At 44.3% G+C, this 23831-nt stretch overlaps 3 protein-coding genes across 3 annotated transcripts; 2 read left to right on the top strand and 1 right to left on the bottom strand.

Moving 5' to 3' along the window:
* Window positions 1–6143: 6143 nt before the first annotated feature.
* Window positions 6144–8463, top strand: LOC308169593 (Krueppel-like factor 13; the record flags this gene model as incomplete). Its single annotated transcript, XM_080544281.1, has 2 exons — window positions 6144–6618; window positions 8210–8463. The coding sequence occupies 2 exons, from the start codon at window positions 6144–6146 to the stop codon at window positions 8461–8463; spliced, it is 729 nt and encodes a 242-aa protein (XP_080400407.1).
* A 4011-nt stretch (window positions 8464–12474) lies between these two features.
* LOC308169339 (procollagen galactosyltransferase 2-like) lies at window positions 12475–20457 on the bottom strand (the record flags this gene model as incomplete). The annotated part of the gene is made up of 12 exons (XM_080544024.1): window positions 12475–12757; window positions 13191–13397; window positions 13608–13735; window positions 14099–14231; window positions 14523–14629; window positions 14771–14844; window positions 15309–15428; window positions 15804–16008; window positions 17045–17179; window positions 17535–17652; window positions 19546–19656; window positions 20222–20457. 12 exons carry the CDS (start codon window positions 20455–20457, stop codon window positions 12475–12477), a joined length of 1857 nt encoding a protein of 618 aa, XP_080400150.1.
* Window positions 20458–21149: 692 nt separating this feature from the next.
* Window positions 21150–23179, top strand: tsen15 (TSEN15 tRNA splicing endonuclease subunit; the record flags this gene model as incomplete). The annotated part of the gene is made up of 4 exons (XM_080544332.1): window positions 21150–21276; window positions 21360–21441; window positions 22642–22777; window positions 23011–23179. The coding sequence occupies exons 1-4, from the start codon at window positions 21202–21204 to the stop codon at window positions 23177–23179; spliced, it is 462 nt and encodes a 153-aa protein (XP_080400458.1). The 5' UTR covers window positions 21150–21201.
* Window positions 23180–23831: the final 652 nt, after the last annotated feature.

Below are 23831 nucleotides of genomic sequence, written 5' to 3' on the forward strand. Positions count from 1 at the left end.
AAGTGCAACCATTTGACCCATACAAGAGGACATATTAAATACTCTTTCACCAGAAATCAGAAAGGCAAAGACTAAAAGATAATCTTCTCCCCCCCCCCTAACACTTCCTGTTTCCATAGCATTCCAATGTGTGCTGCTCTGATCTAAACCTCAGATAAAAGGCTGCCTAGAGCCACTGTGTCTAGAATTGTTTATCTGTTTTTTCAACAACATGGGTCTTGCTATTGAAAAACCTGGCCTTCACCACAGTATCTTTTCTGATGACATAAGGAATGAGCATTTCAATTCTCACCATTATAAAACTACGGTGGAGCTGATTGTGGACTTCAGGAGGAACCCGCCCCCTCCCTCTCCAATCATACTGGGAGGCACTCCAGTCACCACAGTGGGGGCCCAAGATCGTCGACGCCCTCACAAGAAATGCCTAGAAAATACAGTTTTTCCTGAGGCAGCTCAGGAAATTCCACCTCCCAAAGACCATGCTGGTGAATTTCTATACGGCCATTATCGAGTCCATCGTCACCTTCGCCATCATCATCTGGTTTCCCGCTGCAGCGGCCAAGGACAAGGTCAAACTGCAGCGGGTGATACGCTCGGCGGAGAGGGTGATTGGCTGCCCCTTGCCCCCCCCTTGAGGCCCTGTTTAAAAGTAGGGCTTTGGGGAGGGCCAGGAAAATCATGGCTGACCCCGCACACCCAGGCCACGGTCTCTTCGCCCCGCTCCCCTCAGGCAGAAGGTCCACTAAAAACTGTGAAGGCCCGACACGCACACTGCTTTTTCCCCACAGCCATCCGGCTCCTAAATGATGCTCCCCCCCTGACCTGACCCCCATCTATCTACCCTCCCTCCACCCCCACTCAGAGAGCTTTGGACTGTCCTGAACACTTGAACACTTGATCTTTTGGCACTTTGCACTTCTTATATGTACAGTATATGTATTTATTACTTTTGCACTATGATGTTGGTTTGCACTGTCTTGTCCTGTCTTGCACCTGTCCTGTTGTAAACTGCGCTCCACTGTCCCAAACCAAATTCCTAACATGTTTACATGTCATGGCAATAAAGTCTTCTGATTCTGATTCTGAAATATTGAACAGACCTTTCAAAAGTACTCCACAAACAAAGTACTACACAAACAAAGCAGGGAAACTGCTTTTATGTATTATGCACCAACATTTTTTTAAAAGAGCTTCCATACTGGAAGGCTTTTAGCTAACCACTTTTTAGCTTCTTTATCCCTAAAACTAGTTTTTACAAAATGTTATTACATTTATTTCTACTAATTTGTTTTTATTGATTTTAATCTATGCTGTTGTATTTATTTGTTCTTGCCATATTTATTTGTTCTTATTTTATGTACGAAAGGTGCTATACAAATGAAGTTTATTCTTATTCTTATTATTTGTTAAGTCTATTGTCTACCCTGTGGATTACTTGAAGTAAAGGGACTTTGCCTTTGAACTGCATTCCCTTGTCTGGTCTTCTCTCTGCGCCTGGGTCCTACTCCACACATCCTCACACTACCAACATACTGTATGTTGGCAAAATAATCAACAGCTAATGCTTTATTAAATTAGACCCAGGCGGTGAGAACAGAACACATCACGCTTACACTCACACCAATCATCATGAAGTGCTTCGAGAAACTGGTCCGGGCCCACATAGTCACACGCCTCCCGCCCAACCTGGATCCATACCAGTTCGCCTACAGAGCCCAAAGGTCCACAAAGGACGCCATCGCGACGACTCTCCACTCCACTCTATCCCACCTGGAGAGGGGGAACAGCTACGCGAGACTGCTCTTTGTGGACTTCAGCTCTGCCTTCAACACCATCCTTCCAGACCAAATCCTTAGTGACCAAACTACTAGACCTGGGACTATCACACTCCATCTGTGCATGGATCAAGGACTTCCTGTCTGACCGCCCCCAGAGGGTGCGGGTGGGCTCCCACACCTCCACAGCCCTCAGACTCAGCACTGGGTCCCCCCAGGGCTGCGTGCTAAGCCCCATCCTCTACAACAGGGGTCGGCAATTAGGTTTGGCCTCGGGCCCCAAAAAATGTGAGCCACCAGATGGCGTGCCAAAACATAATCAAAGGCTCATTTAAGTAATTGATTGTTAAAAAATGAAATGTGACACGTTCGAATGCTTTGACTTTTCTTTCGAAAAATGTGAATACATTTCCGCGTTGTTGTAAATCAATGACACATCGCTAGTCAACTAACACAGCTTGTTTTGTGAGCCTGCTAACAATGTAAAGTAGTGTTATAGTTAACTAGGTAACAATGTGAAGTAGTGTTCTAGTTAACTAGGTAGCAGTGGGGATTACTCAACCAATCCATTGCGTTGCTATTCTGGCTTGACTAGCGAGTTTGTGTTGTGATTCTCAATTTGAAACGTAGTTCCGTGTTTCAAAAGAAAAGTAATTTTGATCATCCGATCATCACAAATGTTACTGGAACTCTGCGACGGACCGCCTTATAAGACATGCATTTGTGGGAGATGCAGATAATTGATCAAGATAACTGTAAACAAGCTGTATAGTTTACTAACTACTTAACTGTAAACGAGGAGGTTTTTTTCCCTTTCCATATTTTTTAATAATAAATGTGTGGACTGACGATGTAGCGGAGCCTAACTTATTCTAATAATTGTTTAACATACATTTAGTAAGTAAGTAAAGCTTTATTTATATAGCCCCTTTCGTACATTTATTCTGATCATTATTCCCCGCTCCTCCCAGACGTACGTCGTCACATTATTATTGGATTGGCAATATTGTACCCTACTTGAGTGAGAAGTTAGCTACACATTTAACCTGCTAGCTAGCAAGACAAAAAGAAAAATGTCATCCAAAGGTCTAAAGAGGAAGGTTGACGGTGAAAACAGGGCATTTAAAGCGGAATGGACAGAGAACTATGCGTTCATCCTACCTGGTTTCATTATTGCAAAGGTGGAGCAGCTGGGCAAGCTGTGCAAGGTTAACAACCTGCTGCTGAACCAGTCAAAGACCCAGGAAATCATCGTGGACTTCAGGAGGAAAAAATCTGAGGTCCAGCCCCTGCTCGTCGATGGAGGGAGCGTGGAGAGAGTCTCAACCCTCCGATTCCTGGGGGTGCACATACAGGATGACCTGTCCTGGAAGACCAACACAGCAGCCATCATCAAGAAGGCACAACAGCGGCTCTACTTCCTGAGAGTCCTCAGGAAATACCACCTCAGACAGGAGCTGCTTGTGACCTTCTACCGCTGCACAGTGGAGAGCATCCTCACCTACTGCATCTGCGTGTGGTTCTCCAGCTGCACAGCCGCAGAGAGAAATGCGCTACAGAGAGTCGTGAGATCGGCCCAGAAGATCATCGGTGCCCCCCTCCCCTCTCTGGAAGAGCTGTACAACACACGCTGCCTCAGGAAAGCCTCCAAGATCTCCAGAGACCCATCCCACCCTGGGAACGAACACTTTGTTCGGCTGCCCTCGGGCAGGCGGTTCAGGACCATGTCCGCAAGGACAAATAGACTGAAGCTCAGCTTCTACCCTAGGGCCATTCAGGCCCTGAACACAGCAAAGACCTAGGTTCTAGGCCCTGGACAATCTAGACAATTTGATGGCAGCTACTAGATTGTAATCAAGTGCAATACTGAAACACAACTGTGAACATTTCAAACCTGCAAACTGCGACACTTTAAATGAATGTGCAATAATACTATGTGCAATATGACAACCCTTGTGTACATAAGGTTCAGAGATAGGAAATGTTAGGATATTTATAGCATAGCATAGAGTACAGCACAGTGTTTTATTTGTATAGTATAGTATAGTGGATAGTGTACATAGCCTTTATTTATGTAAACCAGCTCTTTTCCCTTCTTGTTCTTAGTTTTTTTTTTCCCTAGCACCAGGGGAGCCCCCCCTCCCAAATTTCGTTGTATGGTACCTGTACTGTATTAATGACAATAAAGACCATTCATTCATTCATTACCAGGTTGAACAAAGGAAAGAATCCACACAGCGCCACCATGTGGCACATTCAGGGGAAGTTCTATTATTTCTGCTGAACGGTGCACTGGCAGGCGAGTATGTCCTTAAATTATTTTATCTCACTTGAAGTGAAAGATTAAATAACCCCTACCCCCATACACCCTATACATGTGTGTAGACCTAAAAGGATTTGACAGGTGTATTCAATTTGATAACATTTCGATGTGGCCTTTATTGGAGAGAATACATAGAACACATTATGAACGTGTATATAGACAGATTTACATAACCAGTCATAAAACATGTTCTTAGAAGACAGACATTTAATTTTTCATTTAGGCTTTCTTTTGGCTCAAGCTTCAGTTAAGGCATTGATTTGACTTGCCTTGTGTCAATAACATAGGCTTGCAGAAACATGTCCTATGAAGTTGTTGCATGAATTTATTGGACCAATAACTGAAAAAGAGGGACATCTAGTGTCCTTGGCCGTAGTCTACACTGAGTCCAACACCACCAGTCAGTTGATGACCAACTGAAACACTTTTAAAAAAAACTGGTGGGATGGAGCAGAGCAAATCTCTAGAAAAGTACAACTCACATGTGCATTGACATTTTTATTATTATTATGATTATTATGATTATTATGATTATTAGGGAGACGGCCGTGAGGGAAGAAATAGTAGGAACATGTGAAGTTCAAGAGCTGGAATTATAGTTAAATGTCTATTTATTGTTTTGACAATACACCGTATGGCAAAAAAGTAATTAGCTACTGAAAACACTACTAAGATGTCAATGTAATTTAACTACCATTCAAGCCACTGAAAATTAGTACAACTAATAGTTGAGCGACATAGTTGAACTACTACCCAACACTTCCTCTACTCTACGATCCACAGCCTCAAAACATTTTTTGACATTTAAAATACATTGATGAATGATGATAGTACCTAAGAAAATATATGGAATAATATAGGTGTATAACAAAATAACAGTACAACATAATAACAATAACCATATCGTTAGGCTCATAGCATAATTTTATTATTATTATATTATACTATTATAATATTATAATAATAATAAAGTCATATTTTGGCCAAATTGAGATCTGCCTAACTCTACTCTCCTAACACTGCTGATTCACTGGGTAGTATTGCCTATATGCCATCAGCCATCAGAATGCTTGTTACATTCCAAAATCACTATCTGCCCAAGTCATCTCTTTGACATCTAGGCATTTTGACACTACATACAAAGATGGCTCGGCTGACCACAAGTGAAGCATGTGACTTTTATGGCAATTATGCTATGAGGCTAACGATATTCTCTTTTAGTCGGGGTTATAGTATAACTATAGTAAAAACATTGAACCGTGCAGTACAATGCGTGAAAGAGTATAGTTATATAGTATAGGGCTATACAGTTAAGTCGAAATCTTCACCCTATGATGATAGCCTAAAGCTCTTTTCCCATCATCGCCCACGGAGCAGCAGCTTTCCACGTTGATCAACTACCCTAGTTTTCGTTCACGTCAGTCCGTCACGTCGTGTTCTGCGTGTCGCTCGGTGCCGGGGGGGCGGAGGTTTCACGGGGGGGGGGGGGTTCACCGGGGGGGGGCGTAGGTTTCACCAGGGGGGGGGGGGGGCGGAGGTTTCACCGGGGGGGGGACGGGGGACGGAGGTTTCACCGGGGGGGGGGGGGCGGAGGCTTCACCGGGGGGGGGGGAGGCTTCACCGGGGGGGGGGGGGGAGGCTTCACCGGGGGGGGGGGCAGAGGTTTCACCGGGGGGGGGCGGAGGTTTCACCGGGGTGGGCGGAGGCAGCGCACCGGCTTTTCAGCGTCAGACACAATGAACCGTCGGGCAATGTGAAGCACGCATGTTGAGGCTGGAGCCACGGGTACGTTTAGCAGGGAAGTTTTGCTTTTATTTGGGTTATAATTTGATGTTTTCGTCCACACCGATCGATAGACTTTCGGAAGGAAAAAGGAATAGCTGGGAAAAAGATCGGTTCACCGAGTTTGTTGTTTGATTACAACGAGGTCGCGAAAATCTTTGTGGCTAGTCCCCTTCGAACGTGTCCGAAAACAAGGCGGATTTTTTTCAAGATAATAAGGCCAGCTAGCAAAAGTCAACAAGGTAAAAAACAAAGACTAAACTATGGCTGCGTATTCCGATTATTTCGCCGCTGAATGTCTGGTGTCGATATCTAGCGGTCCCGTCCTCCACCGACCCACCCCGGTGGTCGCCCAGCCCCCTGCGCAGGCCCTGCTGCTCTCCGGGGAGACGGACGGGTCGCGCGAGGACAGGGAGGTGCGGGAGACGCTGCGGCTGGAGGGGGCCGGCATGATGACGGTGGCCGGGATCCTCACGGACCTGCACGGCAGCAAGTTCCGCCCCATGTCGGCCTACTCGGAGAGCAGCAACTCCTCGTGCGGGGAGAGCGGCTACACCACGTTGTCTGACTCCACCACCACCCCGACCATGACCCCCTCTGCCACCCCGGTCCCCGGGACACCGTACAATGGACCGTACAATCACTCCCCGGTGAAGCGACATCAGTGCACTTTCGACGGCTGCGATAGAGTTTATGGGAAATCGTCCCACCTGAAAGCACACATCAGAACCCACACAGGTAAAAAAAAAAAAATCGTATAGCTTTGTCCACAATGTTTTTTTGGACCTTCTGTCCATGTTGTTCCAGAACTTTTAGGTCTGTCCCACAACTTTGTCCCAAAAGTTTACGCACCACGACACACTACGTGTCTCTCCTTCCCCTATAATTATCCTATTTTATTATAAGAAGGAATTGACCGGGGTACATTGTTGAGTAGGGGGGGGGGGTCCGGGGGAGACAATCTGCCATTTACCCGCGAGTAAGTACAATAACTCAGATCGAACAAAAGGGGGAAAAACTCTCCAACTAGAGGCCCTCGTAACAAAGAAGTAAACGAACAAAAGAATGGGGCTGGACGGAAAACGCACAGTGACGAACATCACATCTCCATCTAGGCCAGATCTGCATGCGAAGTGAGCCCGAGATTAAAAAACGTGACATTCTGGGACGTTTTGCGCAGGTTCGGAGGTTCCTAAATCGGCCTTTTAGCCAGACTGCCAAATGTTTTTTAATCCCCACCTCTCATTGTAAGCCAACAATAGGCACCATGTGTGAGTCATGTCTCACTCTGTTGAAAAGCTGATCTTCTTTGAACCTAGAGACGTAATCTGATCTGTCATGTTTTGCCCGTTAAAGTCAAGTGATACAGTTATGTTTAATGTATACCAGCAGGTATATATATATATCAGGTGTCCAGTGTAGGAATAAACAGTAAAAACATATAATGGATTTTGGGGGGTGTTTAGGGTCAATGAACAGTCGCGAACGGATTAGAACAGGAAATTGTGGTGAATGTGTTAGGGAAGGGTGTTACTGGGTAGGGAACGCCCACGGACGCATGTGGTGGAAACTGTTACAAAACGTGGGTCGGTTTTGCGATCTTGAATGACCACTGGCACCCCCTCGTTAGGTCCTTGTATGACTTACGTTATCGTAACGTACTGTAATAAGAAACATATCGGGCATATCCTGTTGCAACAGAATAATTAGTTAGGCTATAATTGTATATGGTTTCAATAATTATATCTCTCAATATTCATCTTAACTTCTCTCATAAATTGCGACGTCATCATAAAAGTTGATCTTTTATGTGTGTAGTAGTAGCCTAATGTATATGTCATTTCACTCAGTTTGTCTTTTTGCACGTGTGGATGTAGGCTACTAAAAAAAAAGCCCCTCTAAGATGGCTGCCATTTATTTGAATTATATGGTCCACACTCCAGGCACACATGACAACACTACAAATGTGTTCACTCCTCATTCCATAGATAAAAGATTAGGTTACCTGATCACAGTCTGCTTTTATACTCTGATTTATTTCTCGCACAAAGCTAAACGAAACATAGAGGTCCTTACTCTTCACTGAGTTTATGGCCTCATTATAGAAATTGACGGCTCATATTTGAAACCATACCTAACCTAAATGACATCTATCCAGGGTCTGCCCAGAACTACCTGCATGGTTGGTCTTATAAACTGGCACAGACAGGGTATGACATGTCAACCTGGGGTTTGTGACACACTTTAGATGTTAACCAGGACTTGTGGGTAGTTGCTGTGCAAACAATGGCTAATGTCTCTCTCTCTCTCTCTTGACTTCCGGTACCAGGTGAGAGGCCCTTCCCGTGTACCTGGCCCGACTGCCAGAAGAAGTTTGCCCGCTCTGACGAGCTGGCCCGCCACACACGCACCCACACGGGCGAGAAGCGTTTCCTGTGCCCGCTGTGCGACAAACGCTTCATGCGCAGTGACCACCTGATTAAGCACGCCCGCCGCCACCCCGACTTCCAGCCTTCCATGTTGGGCCGCAAGGGCTCCTCCTCAGCCGGGCAGGGGCCCTCCAGCCCCCCCGCGGGCCAGTAGAAACGGGCTCCCAAGAACACAGTCAGCTCTGGGCCTCTACCTGGCTCAAATACACACGTGTGCTTGATTTGGCTTGGAGTTTGCACTTTTGACACTGTTCCACTGTTTCCATTGTAAGCGGGCAAACTAAATCAAGCACAACTCAAGTATTTGACATCAATATTAGACCCAGGCATGCACCGGTCACTCGGAGCGGTCCTAACCCACTACAATCAGATCCACCAGCCAGACCCTAGCGTCGTCATACACCACACAGGACACCGGGTGAAAAGAGTTCCACCCACCCTGATGGATGAAGACTACGACCACTCAACACAACCTCAACAACACAATTTTCTCCAGACTGTAACTGAAAACACACTCACATATGCAGGGATTCTTTCTCACGTCTTCAGTCCGAACACACACATCAGCCAAATGTTTCTCCTCTTCGTGTTTTGCTTTCTTTAGAGATCATTTTGTGCTCTTTTACTGTGTCCCTTTCATTTCTTGATAGCGCCATTTTGTGACATAAGGTAGAGGCATAGATGACTAGAAGCTTCTTAGCAGCTTTGCTGATTCAGTGTTCTCAGTTTTAGAGGTTGCACATTCCATGTTTTTTTGTTGTTTGAGTTTTTCCTCCAATTTAATTAGTTTGTAGTTTTAAGTTATGTTTTGCAATATTGTATGTGCAGCATTACCACCATTTTGAATGCGGGTCAGCTTCACTTCCGTAGTACTGAAAAATTGATCGAACTGCTAAAGATGAGCTGTTTGCAGGCCATCTAGATCAGCTTTTATTTGATCATCCATGAGATGTTGACATATGATACATGTAGTATTATGTCTGATACTGATGCAATTGTATATAAGCTTTAAGCTTCTAATGTAGAGATATCCTAAAATACTATTAGAGGAAGTAATACTTGTGATGAATTGTAGTCCTTATATTAGGGGTGACAGAGTATACGCTTGGATAGGATAGCACTGCGCGTGTGTGTGTGTGTGTGCGTGTGTGTGCGTGCGCGTGTGTGTGTCTATTTACGTCTCGTTAGAGAAAGAAGAACATTTCGACTGTTTCCACTGTCTGTCCGGCTAATGGACACCTATTACTTTATCTCAGTGAACAACACTTCAGGAAACTACTCAGAAAGCCTTAAAACTATTTCATACTTATTTTGCACCATGTTTACAGTTTTGATAATTTCTACAGGTATATGCCATTGACATGGCACATTACAACTACACATATGCAATATGGCACTTTTTCTTAGAGCTGTTGTTTTTTAAATTCTACTTGGCTAATAGTGTGATAGGGAGCACTGTATTAATATGCTTCTACAAGTGAACACTGTGGAATTTGATAAGATGCGTGTATCTAATGATTAACCAATGGTTAGGAAAGCGACCTTTGCCTAAGTGCTTTAGGAAGTGTGATAAAAGATAGATTGGGGTTATTATGTGGTGTTTTTGATTTGTTTTTTTTCGCTGGTTATTCAGGTGTCCATCGTAGTGACTACATACATCCAATGTATCTGGCTTTTTTCAGACACTCAAATGGAACACACTGTACTCGGTGCTCTCAGAGCCTTGTTTAAACTGTCATTTCATCCACAGAACGATTGAATTGCATGACTATGGCACCTCCTCTCATACAGTCCCTCCAATGTCTTCCTGTTTCTTGTTCAAGACCAACACTGTTTGTTTTATTGTGATGGGATCAACTTGCAACGTTGCAACCCTACACATTTCTAAGTTCCTACAATCTGTATACCGCTGTTGGTAACTGCTGGCAGTTATCATGCACACATGGACTATATAACTTCACACAAAGACACAATATGATCTAGTAAAACATTTGCTATGTTTTAAAATGAATTGAAATGTATTTCCTTGGAACTCATTTTCCTAATGTTTTTGTTTTCTGACCCAGTGACTCGGCAAGACATGTTATCAAAGTGGTGATTTCACCAACAGTAACCATTTACCTCACTATTTGTTTTTGTGTAATATTGTCTTCCCCGGGTAAGCAGTTCAATGTGGATTGGTGTCAACAGAAAATCCTGTCATTCCTTTAGAAATGCTCCTCAAAACCAATACATCTGAGCTGCTTTTTGTTCTTCCACTTCGTCAGGGAAAATCAAATGTGTTTGTCCAGCCTATTCTCATTCTCACGCTGTACTGTAGTTTGACTGTACCTCACACTTCAAAATATGCTATTTAACCATGGTGGTCAGTAGTGGTGCTCAGTCTTGGCCTCTCAACCAGTATCCTGTATCACCCTTTAAGCAGCGTGCGTCAATTTGTAATTCAATCCATAACGAAACCCCCCCAAATGTTTGTTTGTGAATTGAGGGCTGGGTCTTGGCGAATGTACCTGCCACATGGTTATTTGATGTCTGTAGCAACCAGACCCAAAAGGAAAGACGAGGGAGTGCTTACCATAAGTGGCAGGTGTATTAGCCAAGGCCCCACCCCTCAGTGTACAGGTTCACTCTGGACTGGAACAGTGATTGACAATCGTCAATGCAGAGTAATGCCACCTATATTAAGGATGTCAGTTCATGGACCTACTGCAATATAGCTACCAATCCATATAGAATTTAGAAACCACTAAGTCTAGTTTGGAGGACAACCATATTCCTTTCATTTGTCTTGCTACCTTGTTCTAGGCAATCAGTTATGTTTCCAACCATACACTAATTCAATCAGTTGTGTTTCCAACCATACACTAATTCAAATATGCACACCTGCATTGTTTGTACAGAACAGTCGTTTTTAGATTGAAGCCTAATTTTTACATTAATAATGTAAGTCTTTAATAAATCCTCTTTTTCCAGCTTTGATTTACTTACTGATGTTTAAGAGGAACTGTGGAACTAACTTAATACCTGCTGCAACATGCTGTTTGATATTTATACTCTCAGGTGTCTTAAAAAAATGCTCTGGAATTTCCAAATTTCCATTGCAACACCCAGGCGTACGCATGCTTTGTCTCTTTATTTTGCTGATTTAATTTATTACAACTTATTATTTGTGTGGTTTAATTATCTTTTTCATAGCTTATTTTGTGAGAGAGATGGAACACTACTAATAATTGGTTCCATCATGTGCTTGATACAAAACTGCCAGTGCTTTTTTAATAATAAATAAAAATCCCTAAGTTGACTGTTTTGGTGGTGGTGTGTGTCATTTCCTAGTAAATAGACTTCCAAGTGGAATGTTTATTCCAGTTCTATACCTTTTTCACAAGCAATCATTGTCATTTTGTCGAGTAAAAACCTGGAGACGGGACAACTTGGCTTGAGAAGGAGGAGCCCAGAGTCCAGGTCGCTGGCCTAGGCTCCTCTTGGGGCGACCGGCCTAAGTAAGAATAATCATGTATCATAAACTCATAAATGAGTCGGTTGGAATACTACTGCATACTAGTCCACACAACACTCGTGTAATGGCTGAAAGCCTTAATTCTGGCATATACAGTACATGAACTCGATGCACTGCTTTCACATTAAAAATTAAATACAAACCTCGTCATAAATAAAACTCATACATCCTTTTATTTTATTCATGTAAATGTCCTCCCATCAGACATTCATTTGGAAATACCGAATCAGGCGTCAGCATTTAAGTCAACCTGTGTGTCTCTGGTCTTTAAAAAGCACTGGGAAGAAAAGTGTGAAACAAATACAGTTGTAGGCTTTAGTCCTCACACAACATTGTGATGTGTAAACCTTTCAGCAGGAGCTTGGGACAGGATGTGTGTTGTTCTGAATTCCAGTTCTCTTCCTGAACGAGGTGGGAGTGAAGGCTGTGGGGGTGACCTCCATCATCAGAAGGCTGTGGGGATGACCTCCATCATCAGAAGGCTGTGGGGGTGACCTCCATCATCAGTAGACTGTGGGGGTGACCTCCATCATCAGAAGGATGTGGGGGTGACCTCCATCATCAGTAGACTGTGGGGGTGACCTCCATCATCAGAAGGATGTGGGGGTGACCTCCACCATCAGAAGACTGTGGGGGTGACCTCCATCATCAGAGTTCATCTCTGTGACTGACGGCTGATGGTGGCGAGGGCACATCCCTCTTCTCCGTGCCCAGGGACGTGGTGGGGCGGCCCTGGTCGTCCTGCTTGCTGCTCCGCTGCGCGTTCTGCCGGTCCCAGTCGGTGGCCACGGCGGCATCGTCCCAGATGGTGGAGGTCTCTGTGTCACTGACGTAGCCCTGCTCCCCAGTGTAGTGTGTGGGGAAGAGCAGCAGTGGCTCTGTTGAGAACGCCTGCAGGTCCCTCTGCTCAAAATGGGCCATGTACTCCTCTCTTGGGGCAAGGAGATTTGAAGGACAGTCAAGACATATTCTGACTCTGACTCCCAAATTAATTCCCAGCGCCTACCCCTCTGGACACTACTGCATATGGTAGTAGTAGCTCTACCTTGCCTTGTCATACAGAGTTTCTTTTTACCATAGGCTTCTCATTCTCACACTGATTAACCCAGGACCTTTTGCCTCACTCACACACCACAAGCTCAGTTCTGAACAAACCCCATAATAACATCACAGTTGTCAAATCGTAGTTGAAAACCAAGTGGGAAATGAGGCAGAGAGACATTAGCCATTGTTTGCACAGCAACTACCCACAAGGCAAAAATAAGAGGTAAAGAGCTTGAGAAAACACGAGTACTTATAGCTCAGGGCCAAAGTGTCGAAATAGTTTTGTATAAACATGTTTTTTTATACATTGTCTGTCTCACCTTGGGTGCTTGTTAAACATGACAGGCAGGAATTCATCCACGGGCAGCATCTTGCCCAGGGGCCGGGCCTCCAGGAGTCTCTTGGCCCCCTTCTGGGACAGGGCATAGCCCAGGGTCCAGTAGGAGTAGTCTGGGTGCACCAGGTGACGGACGCCTTCCACCCAGATCTCAGGACGCTTCACTTGCAAACGCTTACGGCCCACGTAGCTGCAACCCAGAAAGTGAACGGAGGAGGGGAGGGAGAGAGAGAAGACAGTTGAGAGACAGAAGATGCGAAAGAGGTAGAGGAAAACTGTTTCAAAGAACAGAGAGCGCTGGAGTATGGTTCAAAACTAGTCACTATTAATTAACATTTAATTTGACTATTATGTAAACTTCTTTCTGTTAGTATAAGCTGTCCACTTTGTAACATCTCACATGAGATCCCAGTCCAGCCCCACACGCTCCACGTTCTCCATGATGGCCACCAGTCTGCTCCGGAACCTGGGCTCAAACCTCACATCATCTTCTAGCACCAGTACACTCTGCAGTTCCTGCTTCACCATCTAGGGGGCACAATACATCCATTAGAATGGTTAACCACTGAGTAAGAAGGTCCGATTTCCTGCCCAAATCAGATGGGTCCGAAGGGGCAGTTTTCCAGACAAAGGCGAAGCCAAGCTTTGGACTCGGCAATGAAGATGTTTTATCTATGAGCAGGCTTCATCTTGTCTCTATGTGTACATTGAATAAGTGGACAACAAACTAGTAAAGGGGTTAGTTTGATCCTCAACTTCTTAGAAAGAAAGACATGCTTTGTAGTGACTATGATGAAGATTCGCCGGGGTTACACAAGTGTGTCAGGGGAGGCTGGTGGCGGCCTCCGCCAGCCTCCCCTGAGGTGGACGTTGAAGTGAAGTGATCTGCACCTGTGTCCAGATGTTATAGTGACTGAGGAAGCAGCCGATCTCGCCTCGAGTCAGGACACGCCCAGAATACGGGTCTTTGTATCCAGGCAACATGTCTATGCCCATCGCCTTCAGCTGGGAGGAGTTCAAGGCTCTGAATGAAAGAGAAGAAAAGAAGAGAGAACACAAGAGAGGGAGGGAAATTCAAAGGATACAATAACAAGAAAAAAACACTCAAATCAAACACTACTCAGACATTTAGCGACAGGTTGACTCAGACTGTGCACCTGTTGTTTTTGCATAAGGTAAAGCAAAAAGTAAAAAAAAGAAGTGTGTGTGCGTGTGTGTGTGTGTGTGTGTGTGTGTGTGTGTGTGTGAGTGTGTGTGTGTGTGTGTGTGTGTGTGTGTGCCTGTGCGTTGTGCTTTAGGGGTTTTTGTGTCGTACTTGCCGTCCACCGCCTCTGTCACTGTGACGTCGATGCCCAAGACAGAGAGGGTGCTCACCATCCGCTCCCTCCTGTCCAGGCGACGCTTCAGGTTGATCAGGAAGACCTGGAGGGAGGTGGAGAGAGAGCGACTGTTATAATCTTCATCACCAAGAAATATTGTACGAATAATACAGAATATTCAAGATTCTAGTCCAATCAGTGGCCAGGCCTGAAGATATACTGTGATTGCTGATATTCCCTGTACCTTGTCAAATCCCAGCCTTTCAAGATTTTTAGGTTTATGGTGCATAAACGTGGATGGCTCCATGTCGTAATCAACTAGAAAGAAAGTGCAGTGTTAAGACATGCAATGAATAATGAATACTAATACACAGAATTTCACACACGTGGTAAATGCCATGCCTTCGCCTTGCCTTGCCTCAGCTGTAACGGAGGAGTGAGAATTCTGACAGGACTATGAAAGTGAGGGGAGTCAAACAGCCTTACAGAGACGGGTCTGTTTGAGAGAGAAGAGCAAAGAGGGGGAGAGAAAACAGATATAAAGGAGAAGGGTGGGAAAGATTGTGTGTGTGTGTGTGTGTGTGTATGCGTGTGTGTGTGTGTGTGTGTGTGTGTGTGTGTGTGTGCGCGCGCGCGCGTGTGTGTGTGTGTGTGCGTGCGTGCGCATGTGTGTGTGTGTGAGAGTGAGAGTGAGATAGAGACAGACAGATAATCTCTCTGCTCTTTCTCGTTTTGGTCTTTGTCTTTCTCTACCGTAGTTCTCTATCACACTAGAGACTCACTCAAAGCCTCCGTCATGGTGTGGGTGAAGCTCTCCGCCTCCTCCTCCAGACTCTGCTGTGGTTTCAGGGGCAGCGGAAGATACCCATAAGGCTCTCTGTTACACACGTACATCTGCACATCTGTGTCAAATCATAAATACACGTAACACACAAGAAGACTCTGTTTGAACAGTCAGGTTAGCCCCATCACTGGCTGACTCTAGCTTCACGTTCTCTTTAGTATGTTCCACCTTCCAGACCAGGGAAACTATAAGATCATCCGTGATGAGAGAGAAATGCTTTCTATAAATCTCAGACTTAATCTCAGACTTAGAAAATATATGTATTTGTATATGTATATAATGTATACGTAGTTATATCTCATGTCGCGTGTCTGTATACTGTATATATATGTAATACTGTATTAGTTTAGTTGTGTTTAATTATGTGTATTGTCTGGGGAAGTTCGAGAGGCTTCCGTTGTAACAGACGGACAAAGTTTGACTCTGTTCTAACCGGCCTGGCGTGCAGAGAAGGCGAAGGCCATGATGTCATCGAGGGGGTAGGGGTAGTCGGGGTGGGGAGGGTGGAAGGCCAAAGCTTGGCTGGCGCTCCGGCGAAGGTCCATCAGGAAAGTGGAGTGCACCATGGGAACGGCGAAACAGCCTTGGCGCTTCCCGTTGCGGATAGGGATGTACTCGGGGGTCCGATGGTAGTAACCCTGAGAGAGATAGGGATGTACTCAGGTAGTAACCCTGAGAGAGATAGGGATGTTCTCAGGTAGTAACCCTGAGAGAGATAGGGATGTACTCAGGCCTGTAGTAACCCTGAGAGAGAGATAGGGATGTACTCAGGCCTGTAGTAACCCTGAGAGAGAGATAGGGATGTACTCAGGCCTGTAGTAACCCTGAGAGAGAGATAGGGATGTACTCAGGCCTGTAGTAACCCTGAGAGAGATAGGGATGCACTCAGGGGTCCGCCTATAGTAACCCTGACCCTTAAAACACACAAGTGTCAACCTCAGCAGCGCGTGTGCGTGGCGGAACTGCTGCGGCTCTCACTGTTGCGGCTTCCACACCGGCTGCGTGTCTTCTGTCTTCTCTAACTGCGGAACTGCTACTGCCAGCCCTGTCTTTGTACATTGAGTTTTGCCTGCAACTCGCACGGCACACAGGAAACATAGGCAAGAGTCCTAATCTCTAGATGGTGGGCCGCGGCAGCCAGCGTGAGACACGCTTGGGACGTGCACCTCACGCGCTGTATGGCTGCTTTAAACCGTTAACATGGGCGCCGATATGAAACGCACACGCTCTGCTGAGGTTGACATTTGAGGTGTGTTTTAAGGGTGAGGGAGCCTGTATATCACATGAGTGTGCCGTAACACATACATCATCAGTTACATAGATACAAAACCCTCAGCAATTGACATTCTTCCATGCATGATTCAAATGTTTCAAATGCAATGGTGAGCTCGCAGTAAACTCGCTAGTCAAGCCAAAAATATTGCAATGCAATGGATTCAGTGAGCAATCCCCACTACTAGCTAGTTAGCATTGCAATGTTTTGGCTTGACTAGCGAATGTGTAATTGATTTTCAACAACGTTGACATTTCTTCAAATTTTTTGAACGGTCCATCGGATGCCGACTTGTTCCCGGTTTTACCAGCTGCTGTCACAATTTGTTCCACAATCTCATCCAATGTTGGAGAAACTGATAACGACCAATCAATCCACAGTAGAACAGAGAGACAGCGTACCTCTGGGGTCATGCCACACCAGAAATTGGAGTAGAGGACACTGGACTGCAACATAGGCGCCACGATAGTCAGGTTCTCTGCCATCATCTCAGTCAGCACCCACCGGTTAGTCAGCAAGTTGTCACTGTCCACATACTGAACATCATAGAAATCATCACATACTGAATATCATAGAAATCATCACATACTGAACAACTTAGAAATCATCACTGTCCACATACTGAACAACATCAGTGTCACAAATCATCAGTGTCAAAATTGAAAATACCGTCTTTGTCCATTTTAAACTGAAAAGAGCACTGAACCTAAACACACCATGTTGCCATCAGTACCCCTCCCCCCCCCCCAAAAAAAGAATCTGCTTTGAGATCTGCACGCGTAACTGTCATGCATTAAGCCCTGAGGGACTAGCCCCATTTCCCCAGATTTTCACTTCCCTTATCACCATCAACAGTTATGAAGCCAGCGTGTAGAGTAGTGTTGATCTCACCAGTATGTAGTCGGCCCAGAGCGCCCTGGCTGATCTGAGTGCTGCCTCTCTCAGTTTCATCACATGGGTGAACCGAGAGTTTGGCCAGTGCTTCGGCCCCAACTCATCCACATAGGAGCTGAGAGAAGGGAGAGTGGCAGGAAGAGAGGTGAAGGTGGAGAAGCCTTTATTTACTCCTTGCTTCAGTTGTTGCAATAGTTGCAGGGATGCGCAACCCCAGTGCTGGAGGGCCCCAGTGTCCTGTTGTTTTCAATTGTACCTTCTTTATCAGTGACTGATTCAGACCTGGGAAACTAGTTGTTGTACTCTCTGGCCAATTAGGTACATTAATTAACAAGTTATGCACCCCTGCTCTTTAGGACTCTGGAGAAACGTGTGTTTTCTGGGAAGACATCAGGAATTTGATACCAAGGAAGGACTATTTGAGGGAATATTGTCATTTACAGCTTTTATTTGCAGCAAATGACAATTGGTCAAAATAACTAAAAAGATGCAGTGTTTTCAGACCTCGAACAATGCAAAGAAAACAAGTTCTTTTTCATTTTTAAACGACACAATACTTGTTTTAACTTAGGAAGAGTTCAGAAATCAATATTTGGTGGAATAACCCTGATTTTCAATCATAGCTTTCATGCCTCTTGGCACCTGTCTTTCACGTTGCTGTTGGGTGACTTTATGCCACTCTTGGCGCAAACGTTCAAGCAGCTCGGCTTTGTTTGATGGCTTGTGTCCATCCATCTTTCTCTTGATCACATTCCAGAGGTTTTCAATGGGGTTCAGGTCTGGAGATTGGGCTGGCTATGACAGGGCCTTGATCTGGTGGTCCTCCATCCACGCCTTGACCTGGCAGTGTGGCATGGAGCATTGTCCTGCTGGAAAAAACAATCCTCAGAGTTGGGGAACATTGTCAGAGAAGAAGGACGTTTTTTTTCTTTCAGGACAACCTTGTACGTGATTTGATTCATGCGTCCTTCACAAAGACAAATCTGCCCGATTCCAGCTTTGCTGAAGCACCCCCAGATTATCACCGATCCTCCACCAGAGTTCACAGTGGGTGCGATACACTGTGGCTTGTAGGCCTCTCCAGGTCTCTGTCTAACCATTAGAAGACCAGGTGTTGGGTAAAGCTGAAAATTGGACTTACTCCAGTCCTCTACGGTCCAATCCTCATGGTCTCAACCTGGCTCTTCTTTGCAAAACACAGTAAAGCAGCTTTCAGTCACTCTGCCGCATGCTCCTGGATCAAACTCCCTGAAGAAATCAAACAGGACCAAACCCTACAAATATTTAAAACTAAGCTAAAAACGTTAATGTTTTGCAGCAGTTATGATTAAACACTAACACTTCTATCTATGTTTTTTTATCCATTAACTATTATCTTATAAAACGTTTTATATATTTACTTCTTATATCTGCAGCACTTATGAGTGAAACATGCTGAATGGTCCATAATCCAAGCGCTGCAAATATATTTCTTTTTATACATTGTCTATTATCTTGTTAAATGTTAATCTATTTATTTTATATATATATATATATAATTGTAATTTTTATTTACTTACTATCCTCCTTGTGCTGTATTTTTTTAATGCTGTACATAAAGCACTTTGAATTGCCCCTGTTGTATGAAATGTGCTATACAAGTATACTTGCTAGCTTTGCATGACTTCAGCCCTGCCCCAAGGAGCCTGTTTCGAACCGTCCTCACCGTGCACTTCACCCCAGCTGCCGTTTGCCATTATCAAGTCACTTGATGTCATCCTACGGTTGTTGAGTGACATTCGAATGAGTTGCCGGTCTTCCCGGTCAGTGGAGAGTCGTTTTTAAATAAGATTCAGTTCAGGTGATCACCTAATCAATACCGCACTAAGTATAATGACGTGTGCCTGTGTTGGAATTCACTGGAATGGAATGGCTGCCATACATGTAGAGATGCTGATTTAAGAAATACTTGGAGTGGTCTCTTAATTTTTTCCAGAGCTGTAGGTAGGCCTATATACTGCATGCTCACCTTGGTTGCTCCATAGGGTTCCACACCACAGAATGGTACTGGCTCTGCACTCCTTTAAGCCATTCCTGGAGCATGGCCGTTGTGTTGTCCACGCTGTGGTCTGCCGCAGCCCTGGAACAGGGGTAGAGAGGGTCAGCAAAGCCCTCCACATCAGCAGGATCAGCCCCCCCCCCTCTCTCTCTCTCTCTCTCTCTCTCTCTCTCTCTCTCTCTCTCTCTCTCTCTCTCAGGGTTGGACTGAATGTACTGGTTGATTTCAGTTCAGTTTTGCCTGACAAAAGTGATTCTCTTGTTTGTAGTCTGCTACTTCTCTGACTGCTACCCCAGAGAAATGTATCATTCATTTTTGTCAAATATACACTCACCTAGTCCATAGTTGTAAACATTGAATGACACTGAGTCTTACTTCAGTGAGGTCTATTATCCATTGGACAATTGTCTGGTGTCGTTGTTACCCACATTTACACTCAAATAATACAAATAATACAAATAATACAAATAATACAAATACACACATAGCTGTCATGCATGCACCTCAATTGGAATTGATAGACAATGACTGCAACTTGACACACCATGACCAATGAAATGTGATACATGATGATACAATTATAGACTTTGCAAGAGGTCAAACTGAACTATTTATCTAATCTTAATTTTATGTTAGCATCATTTACCAGATGGCGATCCGGTCCTTCGGATAGTCCAGCCTGTCAATGCAGCCCAAGAAGTAGGGAAGGCTGTGCTCTCCATTGCGCGCAAGGATAGTGATCAATACTTTGGGCTTCAGCAGGGCAGACTCCTGAAGGACAGGTTCCTGAGGGTCAATTATCAAATCTTCTGCAAAGGTGTGTGGGAGTGTCCCAGTTAAAATCACGAAAAGCAGTCCGAACGCCTTAAATCCAAACGGCATTATTTCCCTAATACACCCAGTCTCCCTCTTGACTCCGCTGCAACTGATTGAATGAATGAATCATAGGAATGAACCTGTCCTGGCGCCATGTGGCATTTACCCCTGCATCTGACAGATGATGGTCAACTCAGCTGACTGTCTGTCCTAAAAGAATATCGAGTAGCCTAACGCACTTTCTTCACAGTATTGTTTTTTTTTCTGCTTGTTTCCCCCAAATTCTTTTTAATTGCATTAAACACGTGTACTATATACAACTGAACCAAATTCAGTAGCTCATAGAATAATACATTTGAAACAGTGAAATATAAATTATATTGTATTTTCTATTCATTATTATAGTATGCTGTACTTTATTCTATTTCCAGTTTACATAGGCTATTGATTGAATCATCTCAGATGTTCAAGTTTGATCGTGTTTTTTTTATTATCGTGTTTTGTTTAAATTAAAATAATGTAATTATTAGATTATCAGAATGATTAGCCTATCCCCAATCTCAATTGGAGTAAGTTCACAGCCATTTAATTTTTTAAAAAAAGAAATAAAAGATAAAAACGAGTAATATTTTCTTTTTTTATGTGTAGTATGTTGGAACTTGTATTACCGGCACGAGTTTCCACCCGGACCAATTACGTTGAAGTACCTTGGTAAGTTGATGAACAGAACTAACAGCATGACATCTGCTGTGAGATGAATTGAAATGAAAAGTGCTCAAGTCAAATATTACAAACTATCTTGACTATAACATGTCGGACATAACAAAGAAAGAGGACGTCAATGAGAAACCACTTCCACCCAATTGGATTCTTCAGCACCCTATGGTAATGTCTAAGTAGGTTTATTGTAACACTCTATTGCTTCCAAGTCCTATAGATTCAATCTGACCCTCTACTCTTGTTGACAGCACCAGCATCTGATGAATCTAGAGGTGGGGGACAGTGCTCAAGTACACGCAGCTTTCCTGGTGTACCTGGATCTGGCTGAAGGTGAGTGAATCATGAATGAATGAATGAATGAATGGTCTTTATTGTCATTGATATAGTACAGGTACCAAACAACAACATTTGGGAGGGGGGGCTCCCCTGGTGCTAGGTAAAAAATACTAAAAACAAGAAGGGAAAAGAGCTGTTTACATAAATAAAGGCTATATACACTATCCACTATACTATACAAATAAAACACTGTGCTGTACTCTATGCTATGCTATACATATACAAGTGATTTCCAGACAGTAGTAGTACACTATTTTGGTTTGCTTGGTCGTGGTAATGGTTCCTTACCTTGAAAGTACTGTATGGGCCAGCAGAAACTGTAATCCATCGTTCATAGTTGTTTAAATAGCCATTACTAACTTCAGCTCATTTTAGCCACCGCAACAACAACAACAAAGATGGGAGAACAAAAGAAGAAGCTCAACATGTGTAGCCAAATCACCTCGTGTGAACTCTATGACTTGGCTAGAAGTCATTTTGAGGGGATATGGCCACAATGTTTTTTTTTGTGAACTATCCCTATGGTACAATGTAACCAATGTCAAATGCTTTCTGTCCCATCTATGAGATAAGGTTTATAAATGCAAGCAAATGTTGAACAATGTGCACGTACAGCAGGTGTGTTGTCAATGTCCTAACACTTGACACTACTACTACACAAACCCTTGCAACAAAGAACCATACAGTTGGTTGTATACTTAGGGTCTGAAAGCAACATCCAAACTCCTGACCCTCATGACTGTACAACTACTCCGTTTTGTTCAATTTTGTTGGTGTGACATATTACTAGTACAGTCATGATTCATCCAGAGTTTGGATGTTGTATACAAACCATAGGTATACAAGCTGTACTATAAGAAATAATCTGGGGTGCTTAGGTGGCGTAGCGGGTTAAGCGCTGACCATGTAACCGCAGGGTCCCCGGTTCGAATTCGGCCGGTGACATATCCTGCATGTCATCCCTCCTCTCTCTCTCACCCATCCTTCCTGTCTAATTCTTCACTGTAACTGTCAATAAAAATGAAAAATATGAGTGGGACTGCCCCACTCAGAAAAAATAACTTAAAAAAACAATAATCTGAATTTGAATATGGCACATAGACATGGTTCTTTGTTGCAAGGGTTCACATGATAGTTGGATAGATATTTGGCTTTAGTTTTCAGATCGCTGAGTTCATCTCTGTTCATCTGCAGTGCGTCAGTGGAAGGAGGTGTGTGGCGTGGCCTGTGCTGAGCTGCAGCTGGTGCTGCTGGAGGGGAGGGAGAAGGAAGGAGCTCCCGTTCAGACGGTGCTTCCACTGCCTCTGCACAGCGCTCTGAGCCACCGATGGTGAGAGAAGCTTTACGTCCACCATGAACTACTAGCAAAGCTCTTTACCAGGAAGATCCCCTTTGAGGTTTGCAGATATGATAGTTGCAACAGATATGGCTAAAGCTCCCCAAGCCCTGATTAGAAGGCTAGGTGGATCATCAGTGCTTTGCTGCAACCTCTTTCTTCAGCTCGATAAACACTGAAGAACTCTCTCTCTCTCTCTCTCTCTATATATATATCTCTCTCTCTAGTGTGCGGTCAGTGTTGGGCAGAGGGGCACGTATGCTGTTGTGTGTGGTGGCGTCAGACTCCAGCCTGGTCTACCAGAGGATGTGTGACGGACTGCTGACCCCTGACCCTCCGGTGGGCATCCAGGACCAGGGCCGCCGGCAGCACCGCAAAAGAAGAAAGCAGCCGTGACCAACGAGAACCAAAAACCACAACTACACAATACTATGAACAAACTGCTGTGGTCGATGACGAACTTGAAGACACACGTTTGAGAAACTTGTTCTAGACGTGTGTGCGGACATAAACAGGAGGACCGCAGATGACTGGGCCAGACTGCAGAAGTCAAGCATACATGTGAGAGTCTTATTGTAAATTACTGCCTCGTACAGGTCAGTCAGGGTACTACGTTAGATCACGTTTGATCACGCGAGATTTCTGGCTTGGGGGACGAGACTCTAGACTGTTGTAGGACAGATGTGGTGTTCTGTATTGGGAATATCGGAGCACACCACACACAATACGATCAAAACTGTTCAATCCATGATTTTTTATCTCAGATAATCTCTGTTAAGATTTAGAAAATTGTGTGTGTACCAGGCTTTAGACACCCCTCAAACATCACACAGCTGAAAGAATTCTGCATGAAGGAATGGGAAAAACTTTCTCCCAGTCGATAGAAGGTAGACAGTTATAGCAAACGTCTAATTTATGTTATTTCAGCCAAAGAGCATAGAGTATACCAGCTGTCCTAACCTTTTCCTCAGTAGGAATCAGCATCGTTGTTCATTATTTGTGAAATAAATTATAACAAAGTTAAAATGTTTTTGGTTCAATTACATCA

The sequence above is a fragment of the Nansenia antarctica genome (assembly GCF_963989245.1).
Source record: "Nansenia antarctica genome assembly, chromosome: 13".
Classification (NCBI taxonomy): Eukaryota; Metazoa; Chordata; class Actinopteri; order Argentiniformes; family Microstomatidae; genus Nansenia; species Nansenia antarctica.